This window comes from Calonectris borealis, chromosome 1, assembly GCF_964195595.1.
Source record: "Calonectris borealis chromosome 1, bCalBor7.hap1.2, whole genome shotgun sequence".
In the NCBI taxonomy this organism is placed as follows: Eukaryota; Metazoa; Chordata; class Aves; order Procellariiformes; family Procellariidae; genus Calonectris; species Calonectris borealis.
The window spans coordinates 171,906,961-171,919,877 of record NC_134312.1 but is presented as its reverse complement, the minus strand read 5'-3'; the positions used below and the strand labels follow the sequence as shown (position 1 = coordinate 171,919,877).

The window sequence follows — 12,917 nt, the reverse complement described above, 5'->3', positions numbered from 1 at the left end:
AAGACCTCTAAACTTGGAGAGACATGCTCAGAACAGGAAATGATAGTTTGTTAATAAAGAAAGGTAAATCATTCTCTGGGCTTCCGGTGGGAAACTTGGCAGCGAAAGGATTTTGACCTCAGTGGAAGGTAACTGCCACAAATGACAAATCAAGCAACTTTCTTCTTATGAGTCAAATGTTTGACATAAGGCTGGACTGCATTCAGATCTATCATTCCCTGTGGCATATTCTTCTACTTTTAACAAATAATCCTGCAAGCTTTTTGCACTGACCGTATTAATTTTCTTTTCTCTCTCTCTGTCTCTCTCTCTCTCTCTCTGAGTAAAGCCGTGCAAGCCTAACATTTTTGTGAATGATTACTTATTTCCTATTTGAAGCACAAAAGCTCATCACTTATAGAATAGGTCAAGCTTTCAGTGCCTATTAGTCCTAGTCTGGAATGAATTAATGCATTTTCCTATGTTCATTTTCCTTTCCTGTTGCAGGAACAGTATATGGGCCGTTTGTGCAAAGGAAGGAAGCAAAAATCCTGCATTATTTTCAGGTGAAGTAGTAAACACCAACAAAAAATGCACTTAAAAATTCTATTTTTGTTTTCGTATTAGACTCACTGTGACTATATCACTGTGAAGCTTGCAATTAGAAGTACCAGTTTTCCCAACTCAGAACAGTAAATGGCGGGAAAAAATGACAAGTAGCCCAGTTTAATTTCAAACGTTAATATATTTTCTATTTTATAGTGAACATATGCATCGTTCACCCCTTATTTGCAGCAACTATGACGTCCTCATAAAAAGGGGTGACATTTGTAAGATGCCTCTTAAAATAAATATTTCTTTTTATAAAATAATAAAACTTCAAATAAATATTCTTTACACTAAACAATATGTTGAAAAAATTAGAAAATAAAGGCTGAATTTTACTGTAACTGTACAATATACATGAAGTCCAAAGGGAAATCAGAGTCTTGTGATAGAAGGTTTCCGTAAGACAAAATACAATCTAAAAACATACTGATTGATTCACATTCTTCCGAATGTACAACATATTAGTATAATATTTTGTGACTGTGCCATGTCTTATGACACCACTTATTTTTCACAGTTGAAAATATTATTGTATATACAAAAATATAGCACATTATCTCTGGCAGAAAACAATGAAAAAAAGGAGTCATTTGCTAATTTACAAATTTTGCAAGTACTATTCACAAACAATAGAGTTGCCTAGGAGTGTCTGTGTTGCTTTAGCTTATGCAATATGTGGGTCACAATGTACTGCATCCCATTTTTTTTTTTTTCCTGTATCCCACTAGCTGGATTCTAACAAGCGTATCAGTTAAGATGGCACACACAGAGAAAAGCATTTCACTGCAAACAGCAAAGTGTATCCCCAACCGTTCTACTACAGTGCCAAGACCATAGCTGCTTAGTTGGTTGCATATGTACGTTAAAATAATCCTTGTTGCTTTAGTATTTCTGACTAGCGATGCTATGTTGGCTTTTCAAAGTTCCTGGGGGGGACGCTGGGAACTTTGCAGCAAACGGTGTTGGAGTGTTTACAGCGGCACCCAGGCCGATTTACCCGGTCGTAACAGCCCTGGCACAACTTAAGGCAACCCTTGGCTGGTAGGTAACACCACAAGCAAGGCAGAAAGAGGGACACCACACCCATGGCGGACCACCTAGTGCAGCAATGCGACTGACTGCAGGAGCAGGGGTTGTCAGCGCAGTTGTCCTCATCATCATTAGAGCAGTGATAGAAGAGGCCCTTCACGCAGCAAACGCAAGTCCCGTAATCGACCACGTTCTGGGCTGAGCAAAGACACTGCTTGTCACAAATCCAGCACGATGGGAGGGTCCTCGGGTACGTGCACTCCTTACACTTACACTTTCCACAGTCCTCGCACCTGTAGCTGTGCGCTCCCAGGTCTTCTTTGCTCAGCGGCTTCAGCTCACTTGACTTGAGCTCAGACTTGGGCTGCATTCGGACTATCCCGTCGGCAACGGGCCCCGAAGATGATCCTAGAAGTCTTTGTTCCGATGAATTACTGCTCGTACTTGTCCTTGTACTGCTCCGCGAGCCTGTGCTGACCGTGCTGATGGATCGGGACAGAGGCGCCCGAGGAGAGGCGTGCGTTTGCGTGTGCTGAACCCGGCTGAAATGACGATGCTCGGGCAAGCCATGGGGCCTTTCATTTTTGGGTTGGGTTGCTAGCCGAGGAGCGGACTTGACCCCTGGCCGTGGAGCCACCGTAGGTCCCTCCGTGTACTCATTCGTGTTTCGGATGGCTCTGATCTGGTCCAGCGACAAGACGTGAACCTGCTGCGTCAGGACATCCCGCAGGTCGGGCTCCCCGTGCGGTCTCCCACTGTCACGCCGAGCCTGTAGCAAGGCCTGCGACCCGCTGCCGTGCTGAGCTCTCGTCTCCATCAGTGCCCGGAAGCGTGCTCACCCCGGCAGGCTTAGAACACATCTGAAATCCTGGAGCAACAAAGAGAGGATTCACTATTGCAACACATCTCACGCTCTCTCCAGCAGCCTTTCAAGCCCGCAGGACCCCACAGCACCGCACACAATCAAGTAATGCATCAGCTATTAAAAAAGGAGTCACATCTGGCTTCCCTTGGCCTGTCCTGCCTACTCCCGTGGAGAGCTCAAAGGGATGCTGTTCCAGGTCCACCCATCTTAACTTGTGGCTCTAGAAAGTCTAGGTATTGCGCCTGCTAACTCAGGCTTCCCAGGCCATCTTCTGGTTAGACCATGGCCTTTAAAGTGATTGCATTTCACCTACTTGAAGTGGCTCTTCTTTTCACATCAGGCTACTGAAAACCTTACATTAAAAAAAAAAAAAAGCCTGCAAGTATTTAGCAAGTGTAACGTGACCTGCTGATGACAGACATATAATTCTCCAATTTTGTTTAAAACTGGATAATATTTTGGTAAGCTAGTCTCTTTACACATTAAACTTTACATGATGTAAATAGGAAATTTTAGTTTAATACCAATGGTCCCAAGAAAAACACTAAATAGCAATAAAATGTTTGAGGTTAGACATTAAATGAGTTAGTGCTACCAAAAACTTCAACAGCACAAGTAAAAATATCTCTCTCCAGTATTTTAGTGTGTGTCATACTTGTGTACTCCACTGCGATTGTTATTTTAAGGCTCAATACTACAAAAGCAACGCTACCACAGTTTTATTTTTTTAAAAGGTGTAAAAAATTCCATAGATTACATTTCAAATTGTAAATATTACCAAGAGTGGTTGTGGGACAGAGGCATGCATAATATAATCAAACAATGCCAGCATCCAAGAAGTCTACTTGATTGCGAATATGACTTTAAAGGATCATTAACTACAAAGTAGAAACACAGACTTAAGAATTTAAATGGAAACCCAGTAAAAGACCCAGAAGATGAGAACTTGTAAATAACTAACTTCCACACGCAGATATGCAAAAGTTTCAAGTACTGCCCTCTAAATTAGTTAATATTTGTTTTGCCTTTATCATATCTTAAAGTGGTTCCAAAATCCAATTACCTATACAAAAATCCAGAACAATATTTTACAATTAAAACCCAAGCAGGAACCAAGCTTCTTACAAGGACCACACAATGTCTTCAATTATACCTAGAAAGAGCACCATAGTGTTACTCTGTACACATCAGTTACCAACAATAATACTATACCGCAGTATAATAAAATATAGCCAAACAGTTTAACAATGAATATCTCAAGACACTGTCTTTATTCTAACAGCAGTGCAAAACATTTAACCTTTTAACTCCTGGCTCCCCCCCCTCCAGTGCTTTTTCTTCTAAAAAAGAAAAATAAATCTCAGTTTTAAGAGTGACCACCTGTTTTAAATATTGCCAAACCCTGGTTTCGGACACAGAGTGTATGTCATGGTGCCCCCCCCAAAAAAAAAAAAAAAGTCTTGCAAACTTATCTTGAAGCATTGCTTACGTTTCCTTCAAATTAAAACCTTTGCCATATAAAAAGTTTCAACCAACAGTCTAAGTAGACATTTCCTCATCTGCAACTATCTGGAGATAAAAAGGAACAGAACATAAAATACTCGCCCCATCCTCGAGAGGAACTAGCAGCCCTATCTGCCCCCCACCTCCAGGCTCTAGCCAGACTCAGCCAGCCGAGAAGATAACGCCGAGGCAAACCCTGCCTCTGCACCGCGCAAAAGCAAAGCTGACCCTGACCTGCAGGCGCTTCAGACGACACCGCTCTCGCCGGCAGAGCCCCCCTCAGACGCCGGGGTGGGAGCCGGAAGAGAAGCCCCCTTCCCCTCGAGGGGCTCCATCCCGGCGCGGCGCGGGCGCGCAGCAGGTGGGAGGCGGCCGCCCCTCACCCGCCGGAGCGCGGCCGCAGGCGCCGCCGGCAGCCCCGCAAGTGCAGACAACCTGGAGATAACCGGGGAGACATCCCCTGGGCCGGGAGGTGGGAGGGGGCTGCTGCAGCCGCCTTATCAGGAAAGTCAAACCCACGTTTCCTTTTAACTCTTCCCCCCCGCCCTCCCCCGAGAGATGCTGAAGAAGGCTTCCCCTCCCGGGTAGTGCAAGGCGCCCTGCAGACGGTTTGAGACAACACCTCCGGGACAGTCGGGCAAAAGGCAGATTACCCCCTCTCGCCTTGCCGTAAGCACCCATTCAGCTTCACAAAGGCAGCCGCTGGAAAAGCTCCTCTTATTTTACGCATATTCTGCAAATTGCCTGAACTTCAGTCCGCCCCCCCTCCGCCCCAGCCCGAAGGGACCCAGAAGGCATTTTCAGCGGGACGTGGGTCCCAGCCGGGCGATCTTCCTTTTTCTCCCTTTGATAGATCCGCTAACAGGACAAGATGCAAACCTCCAGCCCATTTATTTGCGAACATACATTTGCCTGAAAACTCTTACGGGAAAGCACGTCTCTCCCTCCTCTGATCTAGCCCTTCTCCCCTTTCCATCCACCAAGAGCAGAGAAGCAGCATTTGCCTTTTTGTGTGTGCATGTGTGTGATAACATGATTCCCCACTTCCAAAAGCCAAAGTCCACTCTCGCAGAGCTCAAGTGCCATGATTGCTAACTTTTCCTAGCTGGGATTGGCAAAAGGGCGAGCAAGGGGGCCGGGTTTCGCGTTCGGCACATTTGGGGAAGTTTAAACCGTAAGGGGCTTCTTGCGTGCTGTGGAAAAACCCCGTGTCTCGCTGGCTGGGAGAAGACCAGCCTAAGGGGGAGAAGTCCTCTGCCCGTGAATTTCTGTTTTGTGTCCGGAGCCTGTGCGAGGCACCCCCACCCCCATCCCCACCGCACACACACCAACCACCTCCTCTTCTTTCAAAGTGCTTTGAAACCCCCATTAAGGGCCGAGTGTGTGATCAGACTATGGATTAGGGCAAAAGGGACTTTACCATCGGGGTGGGGCAAACTGACACACAAACAGCTTGCTGAAAACACCCAGCAGCTTTTTTTTTTTGGGGGGGGGGGAAGGGGGTTGTCACAAAGTAAACCCACCAAAGGGGGGGAAAAAAAAAAGTAAAAGCAAAAATTAAGGCTTTCCTTCCCCTCCACACATACCCTCTGCATAGAAGAACCTGGGGGACAACTTTCCTCGTCTTATGGATCGAATTCATTTCATCACACGAGAAATGTATGTATATATACACTCACACACACATATATTTATACCAGACGTGCACTCACTTCCGAATTGCACGGATCTCCCGACGCCACTACAGACGGGCGTAAATCACGCACTGAAAGGCGGGTTGCTCGCTCTGCCCCAAGACGGGGGTACCGACAGCCCCGGCGCTCGCCAACCCCGCAGCGCCCTCCCTTCACCTCCCCCCGGGGCTTGTCGGAAAGCCACGCGTGCCCGGTGAGGCAGGAGCGCGCAGGACCGCCCGTGCCCGGCTCCCCGCAGCAGGGAGAACACGCCGAAGTTGTGTCGTCGTCCCCCCCCCCTTCCCGCCCCGCTCGCAGCCCCTGCAGGCATGCTTCCGCGCCCGCGCAGCCCTCCGCCCCCCGCGCAGCCTTCCGCCCCCCGCGCCCCCGAGGCACCCCGGCGGGGCGCAAACGCGGCGCTGCCCGCAAACCCCAGCGGAGCTTCCCCCCCCGCGCTCCCCGGAGAAACCGCTCCGAAATCCCACCTCCGGCTCCTCTCTGGGAAAGGAAGGAGAGGGGAAGGGGGGAGAGGGAGAACCTGTACGAATGGAAAAGGGATCGGCCTCAAACATTTCCACGAGTTTTCTTGGAGCAACCAAGGGGGGGGGGGTACTAAAAAGCTTGTTTTGCAAAGAAGGAAAAGGCTCTCACCGTGATCGCGGCGCTGCACCAAACCCCTCTCTCTCTTGTATTTTCTTCTTCCTGCGGTTTGCAAATAAATCCAGCCCTAAAGCAAAAAAAAATTCTTTTCCAAACTCTGCTTAGTCCAACTTGCAAATTAGAGCAAGAATGATCACCGTGTAAAAAAGTCCAGAGCAAAGTTAGGTCCCTCTCCCCAGATCGATTATAAATACGTGTGTGCGGGTATATACTATAATAATAATAAAAACACCTCTCCGGATCGGGGTGGGTTTTCTTTGCTCCTAAAAAGAAATCACTCAGTCTCTCACACACACACTTTCCTTTTTTTCCTCAATGAACAGGAGGCCGAATCGCCAATACCAAGTCACTTTTTTGTTGTTGTTGCAAATGATCAAGAGGAAGGGGAAAGCCAAAGAAAACAAAATATAAAGTGGACCTAAAACAAAATCCCAAAGCTTTCTTCACTGAGCTCCTCCAAAAAAGCAGCTTGTGCAATGTAGCCGTTCTGCTGAGAAGCTGCTTGCTGCAAGCTCCTCTCCCCTCTCTCCCTCTAGCTTTCTCGCTCCCTCTGCGAGCGTGTGTGTGTTGCAGGCAGCTCTGTGGTTTGCAATCGGGGGGGGTGTTTTGGGAGCGCAGCGGATTTGTGGTGGTGGTTGTTGTTGTGTGTTTGGAGGAGGTGGAGGAGGAGGAGGAGGAGGAGGAAGATTTGAGATCTGAGCTGTAGGGGCTCGGCGTTTTTCTGCTCGCTCGCTCTCTCCCTCTCTCTCTTTTTCTTTCCGGAGGAGGTAGGGTGATCTCTCTGCAAAAGCAGCAGTAAATGGCGTCATGTGGATCTGAGGAGGAACAGAGCAGTTGTTGTCCCAGAGGATATATCGCATCCGGTCCCAGCTCATTGGCTCTGCGGGGCTACATTCACTGGCGCTCCCAGCGCCCTGCCAGCACTCCGAGCTGCGGGAGGCATGCAAAAGGGCAGCGCTGCTGCGGCCCCGGCCCCGGCCCCGGCCCCGGCCCCGGCCCCGGCCCCGGCCCCGGCCCCGGCCCCGGCGCTGCCCGGGGCTGCACGGGGCGGCGGGGAGCCCCGCTCCCGGGGCCTCGCCGCAGCCTGTTTTCACAGGAGGCTCCTCCGTGCGCGGCCGCACGGTGCTTGGGGTTGCTTTTGTGCTCGTGTATTTATTCAGAGGCAGGCAGCGATAGGTTTGCAGGGGAGCCGAGAGGAGCTCGCTTCTCCCGGGGAGGGAGGCGCGCTCTCACCGCCGCGGCGGGCTTTCGGGAGACCCGTTTCCAGGTGCTTCCCCTCCCCCCCCCCCCCCCCGTAGTTTTTTAACCCAGTGGAATAAAGTTTACACTTTCTGCCCCCCCTTCCCCCCCGCCTTCAGCAGTCGGTCCCCGGCCGCGCAGCGAGAAGGAAGGGTGGTTACTTGGGGCATTGTCCCGCGGATTAGCGCGATTAGGCGGCGCGGGGGGCGGCCCGGTGGCCGGGCGGGAGCGCGGAGCGGGGCCCGCGGGGCGCGGAGCGGCGGGCCGGGCGCCGCGGGGGGAGCGGGCGGCGGGAGAGGCCGCTGACAGGGCTCCGCGGTTCTTTCCGCGCCACGGGCAGCTGCGGGGTTTGCGGCGTCCCGGGCAGCAGTGGGGACTCCGCGCCTGTGCGGAGGGGTGGGGTTTTTTTGGGAAGGGGGGAGAAAAAACTTTGTTTTAATTAATTCCCATTCGTGTGGGGGACACGGTCTGCGAGCAGCTCACAAACGTGACTGTCTTCGGGGCGTTTCCTGACACGGCCACGGCTCGGTCCCTTTTGTACGAGCTGAAATCACCGGCGGGGCCACCGTCGCTGGGCCCGGGCATCTTGCGCCTACATGTATCTTTAAGCGCGCAAAGCAGCGTATCCACGTAGGCATGCACCGAGCACGAATATATCCGTATCACGTGTGGCACTGCTTAAAATATACACGATGTGTAAGGCAGTAATGCATTGCATTATTTACATGAACAATCCTCTGTGCAAAAACCCCACCAGCCCTTTTTACTACTTGAGGCAATTTTGCAGGCACTTCCTCTTCTACACCTGCTAGTCGCCGCTTTTTGAAGGGGGTGGTCATTCTCAATAAAAACATGGAAATAAAAACGGCAGTGCCTTACACAGACGGCCTTCAGGTTTTCACCTTTTTATACGCAAATACCCGTTCTTCCACAATAATATTATGAACCCGCCGATTATTTTCCACAGTTGCTTGACAGTACGGTAAGCCTGGTTACACGGGTCTACCACCTTCTTTCCTTTCACGTGGGCTTCACCAGCCCCTACCCCGCACAAAACTGCAGCCGCCTCGGCGGGGACGGTGCTCCGGCCCCAGCCGTCCGCCCCGTCCCCACCCGGGAGCCCCCGACGGAGCAAAATGCCTGTCGGGGCGGGGGCAGCCCCGCGGCTGGAGCCGCAGCCCCGCGGGGCTGGGTTTCATTCCGGGCTCCCGGTGCGCGGCGGCGGCGGCGCGGCCGCTCTCCCCACCAGAGGGAGCGCGGCGCCGGGGCGGGGGGCGGCGGGGGCACGGCGGCCTTGCGGCACCCGCCGGGGGCTCGGCGGAGGCAGCGGCCCCTTTGCGGGCAGGGGGAGGGCGGGAGGAAGCCCGCGGTCCTTCCCCTGGGCTTCCCCCATGGGAGGGGGCGCCCGGCGGCGCGCTGCGGGGCGCGCCCGTGGATGCGCTGGGGACCGACCTGGGCATCCTCGGCGGCTGCGGGGTCTGTGTCAGCAAGGAAATCCATGGGGTTCAGCTGCGAGGGACCAGCGTAGGTTAAAATACTGGGAAAGAGAAGACACGATCTCAATTTCACTTCACTGTGGAAAGAGAAAAATCACTTCCTCCCAGACAGCAAAGTCAAAAATAGGTGAAGAACTCTTTGTGCAAGCCTATACACATGGGAAAGGTCTGTTAGATTATCAGTGTTTATGCTGAGGATATAAATAGCGTTTAAACTGGAAAGTTCATAATACCATTTTTAAATCTGGTGGTCAGTAGTGCAATCGGCAATTTATATGCCAGTTCTCAAGTACAGGTGTATACACTTAATATAGTGAGTAGTCCCAAAGAAAGATACAAAAACAGCTAAGCTATTTTTTATTCACAGAGCCAATCATGTGTGCAAAATGGTGACGTGTCAATGTCTTATAGCAAAAAAAAAAAACAACACCCCAACAAAAAAAACCCCAAGCATACAGCATCCTAGTACTGCTGAGTTTGAAAGAGAAGCCCCGAACCCACAAAGATTTGTGCACAAACTTAACTTGCACACAGGTAATCAATAACTAGTGCACAAATATGAAAAATTAAGTACACTTTGTTTTGTTGTTTTGTTTTGTTTTGTTTTGGGGTTGGAACCTCGAAGCTGAATTCTCAGGCCTTTAATTAATGATTCCTTGGAACCAGCTTTCGCAGGATTACATATATCACTCACATTTCACATTTCTTGTCATGGATAGTGGCTTAATGCATGGGACTATGTTTCCCCTAGTGGTTTGCTCTAACCACTGCATGATTTGTTTGCTTTTAACCCAAGCAGACCTTGTTTTTTGGAGATGAAGGTCTTTAGTTCATTCTCAGAAGAGGACTTTAGCTGTTGTGTATATTTATGTGTACACACACACATACACATATATATATGTTTATATACACCTATATATGTGTGTGTTCATGATATATTAGAACAGTAGCAATTCCAGTGACTTCATGTCTGTGACATGAGAGAGAATCTTCTGAAATAGTAGAAACTTTTCTGCAATATCCTCAAATTGTCCCAAGTTTTACTTGGTTTAATTTTCAGACCCAGGACCTGAAAACAAGTAGTATTTTCTCTTTTTTGTAAAAGAAAAGGAAGATTATTCATAAGGAACTGCTTCTTACAAGGGAATGAAAGTGCAGTAAATTTTGCTGACTTTCAGAACATTTTGTGCATTATCTCACGAGTTAATGCACAGATACAAGGATATTGATTCTGAAAGGACTAAGTTTGGCTCCACACTGCTTCTAATGCCCAGTATTTCCCTAAAAACTTAAACCTTTAATTGATTGTCTTTCATGTTTGTAACTCTGAAAAAGGTAATGTACATAAAAGAATTAGAGGATTTTTTTAAAGTAGTTTGTGATTAGCTGTGAAGCTTTTTGCCTGAAATGATATTTCATTGAAATTCTCAGGGCAGGCAAGGACAATCAAATATATCATAGAGAGAAACAGAGAAGTCAACTCACTGTACTGTGAACAGTTGGACATTTTTAATGAAGAAAAGTAGGTCCCTGACTCAGTACCATTAGTTTTGCTTTTGTGATTTTCACTGTAGGTTACCTGAAGGAAATCCCAGAATTCCTTAAAAGGGGAAAATGAGTGAAGGCAATACATTCAGTGTGCTACTGGGAACCTTCTCTGGTGGGACATGTATGGGTATGTAAAAAATAGAATAAATACCTGCCGCTCTGGTTGGGAATACACATGCTCCGCAGCTGCCGGGATTTGGTCTCCTGCTTTTAGTGATGCCCCGATCTTCTGGGATTAAACTACTGTTATTCAGATCTAGCTAATGATCGCCACCTTCCTTAAAGGTGATATAGGCCAGATCCTGTGTAACTTTATCCCAGCTGACAACTGCCCCAGTATATGGAGCAACAGTTGCCAGGAGAATATTTTCTTGTTGAATACCAAATATACTTATGTAAACTTAAAAAATAAACAAATCCCTTTCCTGATCCTTCTGAAATTATACTAAAGAATACATACATTTAGTACTTATAATCTAATGTGGAGCTTTTGCATATAAATTGTTCTAATAAAGCTAGTATGCCCTTTGATGTGCCGTTCAATGTTATTTGGTTATATTTGTGTCCTTGATAAAATCAGCATTGGTTTTTTGGAATTCAACTTTATAAACCTTTCCAGCTTATACAATGCATTTTATAATTAGTTCTCTCTTCTCAAATACTTTGAGACCAAATGTTCAAAAGCGGGACAATTTGGCGTGGACAGGACTAAGTGCAGTTTATTTGCTAAACTGGTATTATAGCAGGCTTTTTATGGTGTATGTGTTTGTCCTAGGATTTTCCTCCTAACATTTTCGACTGCTTTGGTAGAAGTAATCATGAGAATGACAGCACAGACAAGCCACATCTGTCAGCGTTTGAAACACTGCACTTTCTAGCTTAGTTTCAATTAGAGGCTAGATAACACTGGGCTTGACTATACTAGAATTTTATGCAAAATTAACTGATTGCCTATTAAAATGTTAGTAACTAAGTGCTAGTTTGGAAATTCCCAAAATATTTTGTAGCAGGATGCAGACACTTGTGTGTTGACCTGGGATTAAAGTGACTCAGAAGAAATGGAAGAGGTCACCGTTCGCAGTTATGGGATATTTGGGAACAAGAAGGTTTTATGAAGAGATTTACCACATCTCTACTGTGAGAGATGTGGTTTGCAGCAGTAGTTTTCAAACTTCTTCAGTCTGTAGACTTTTTTTTATGCTTTAGAAGAGAAAAAAAAATCATAAGGGAAGTGCAGACTTTTTTAGAAAATTATAAATTATAAGACCTCCCATTTAGAAGTAGTCCGTAGGAATCCACAGATCACAGTTAGAAAACCACTGATGTAGAGATACCCAAACTAGCTCTAAACTGCAATGTAGTGGAAAGGTAAATGAATATCTTGGGTACTGTAAGCAAGGTAGCTGGAAGAGCGCAGATGACTGCTCTTCTCGGAAGTGCGAGGTAGCTTGCACCGACCTCCATCTGTGACGGCTACTCTCTTCCCAGAACATAAGGTACCTTTCTTCACTGGAGGTTGGAGTTCAAACGAATCCCTCCAGGAGATTAGCATATAGCCTGCAAACCAGCCAAGAGATATGTACAAGTAAGACTTACAGATTTTGCTGCAAACCAAAGCAAGCAGATTGAGCAATGGTTAAAAATTGTATCATCTTTCTCCCATGTGCTGAGATTATTTTTATTTTCCTCAGTTGTGAAAGGCTTGTATTGATCCGAGTGGCGCACAAGCACATCCTGAAAGCAGAGGTGAGGTGTGCAGAACAGAATCGTTTCCTAGAGATGAATGAATTTTGCACGAAAAGGAAAATAAGTACTGGTGTTTCCCCATCATTTATCTGAAAATCAGAAGACAACAAAAACTACTGTTTGTATTGTGTCAATCAAAAAAAATTGTGAAAGACCCTGATCCTGCTGTCAGATCTGCATAGGACTGTCTTCATTTTCCTGATTATAATGGCAATATCAACGATTATAATTAAAATGTTGGATATTCTATCACAGTTTTCTCTGCAGATCTCAAAATAGTTTCCAAGAGATGTCACTATGTCCATTTTACAGGTGGGAAAACCCAGGGGTGAAAGAAAGAAGTAACCTATCTGAAAAGCAAGAACTAGGAGTCCCAGCTCCCAGTTCAATCCCTCTGCTCTGCACATGCTGCTTCACACGGAGACCCGTGGCGTTGTGTTTCCTTGTGGGCTTCAGGGCCTTTCTGCACAACTAAAATTTCAGGATCTATGTCTAATAGAATCAGAACACCTTAAAAGAGAGTAGGAACTGTTAGATAATTATACTTATCTTACTTAGAGAGGGAAGCGG

At 47.5% G+C, this 12,917-nt stretch overlaps 1 protein-coding gene across 1 annotated transcript; it reads right to left on the bottom strand.

Annotated features, from left to right (window-relative positions):
• Positions 1-704: 704 nt before the first annotated feature.
• SPRY2 (sprouty RTK signaling antagonist 2) lies at positions 705-7,067 on the bottom strand. The gene is made up of 2 exons (XM_075138533.1): positions 6,310-7,067; positions 705-2,485 (listed from the first exon to the last, which is right to left on the bottom strand). Exon 2 carries the CDS (start codon positions 2,432-2,434, stop codon positions 1,493-1,495), a length of 942 nt encoding a protein of 313 aa, XP_074994634.1. The 5' UTR covers positions 2,435-2,485; positions 6,310-7,067; the 3' UTR covers positions 705-1,492.
• Positions 7,068-12,917: the final 5,850 nt, after the last annotated feature.

Excerpts from the sequence above, each read along its gene's own strand:
- SPRY2 (XM_075138533.1), bottom strand. The coding sequence starts at position 2,434 with ATGGAGACGAGAGCTCAGCACGGCAGCGGGTCGCAGGCCTTGCTACAG.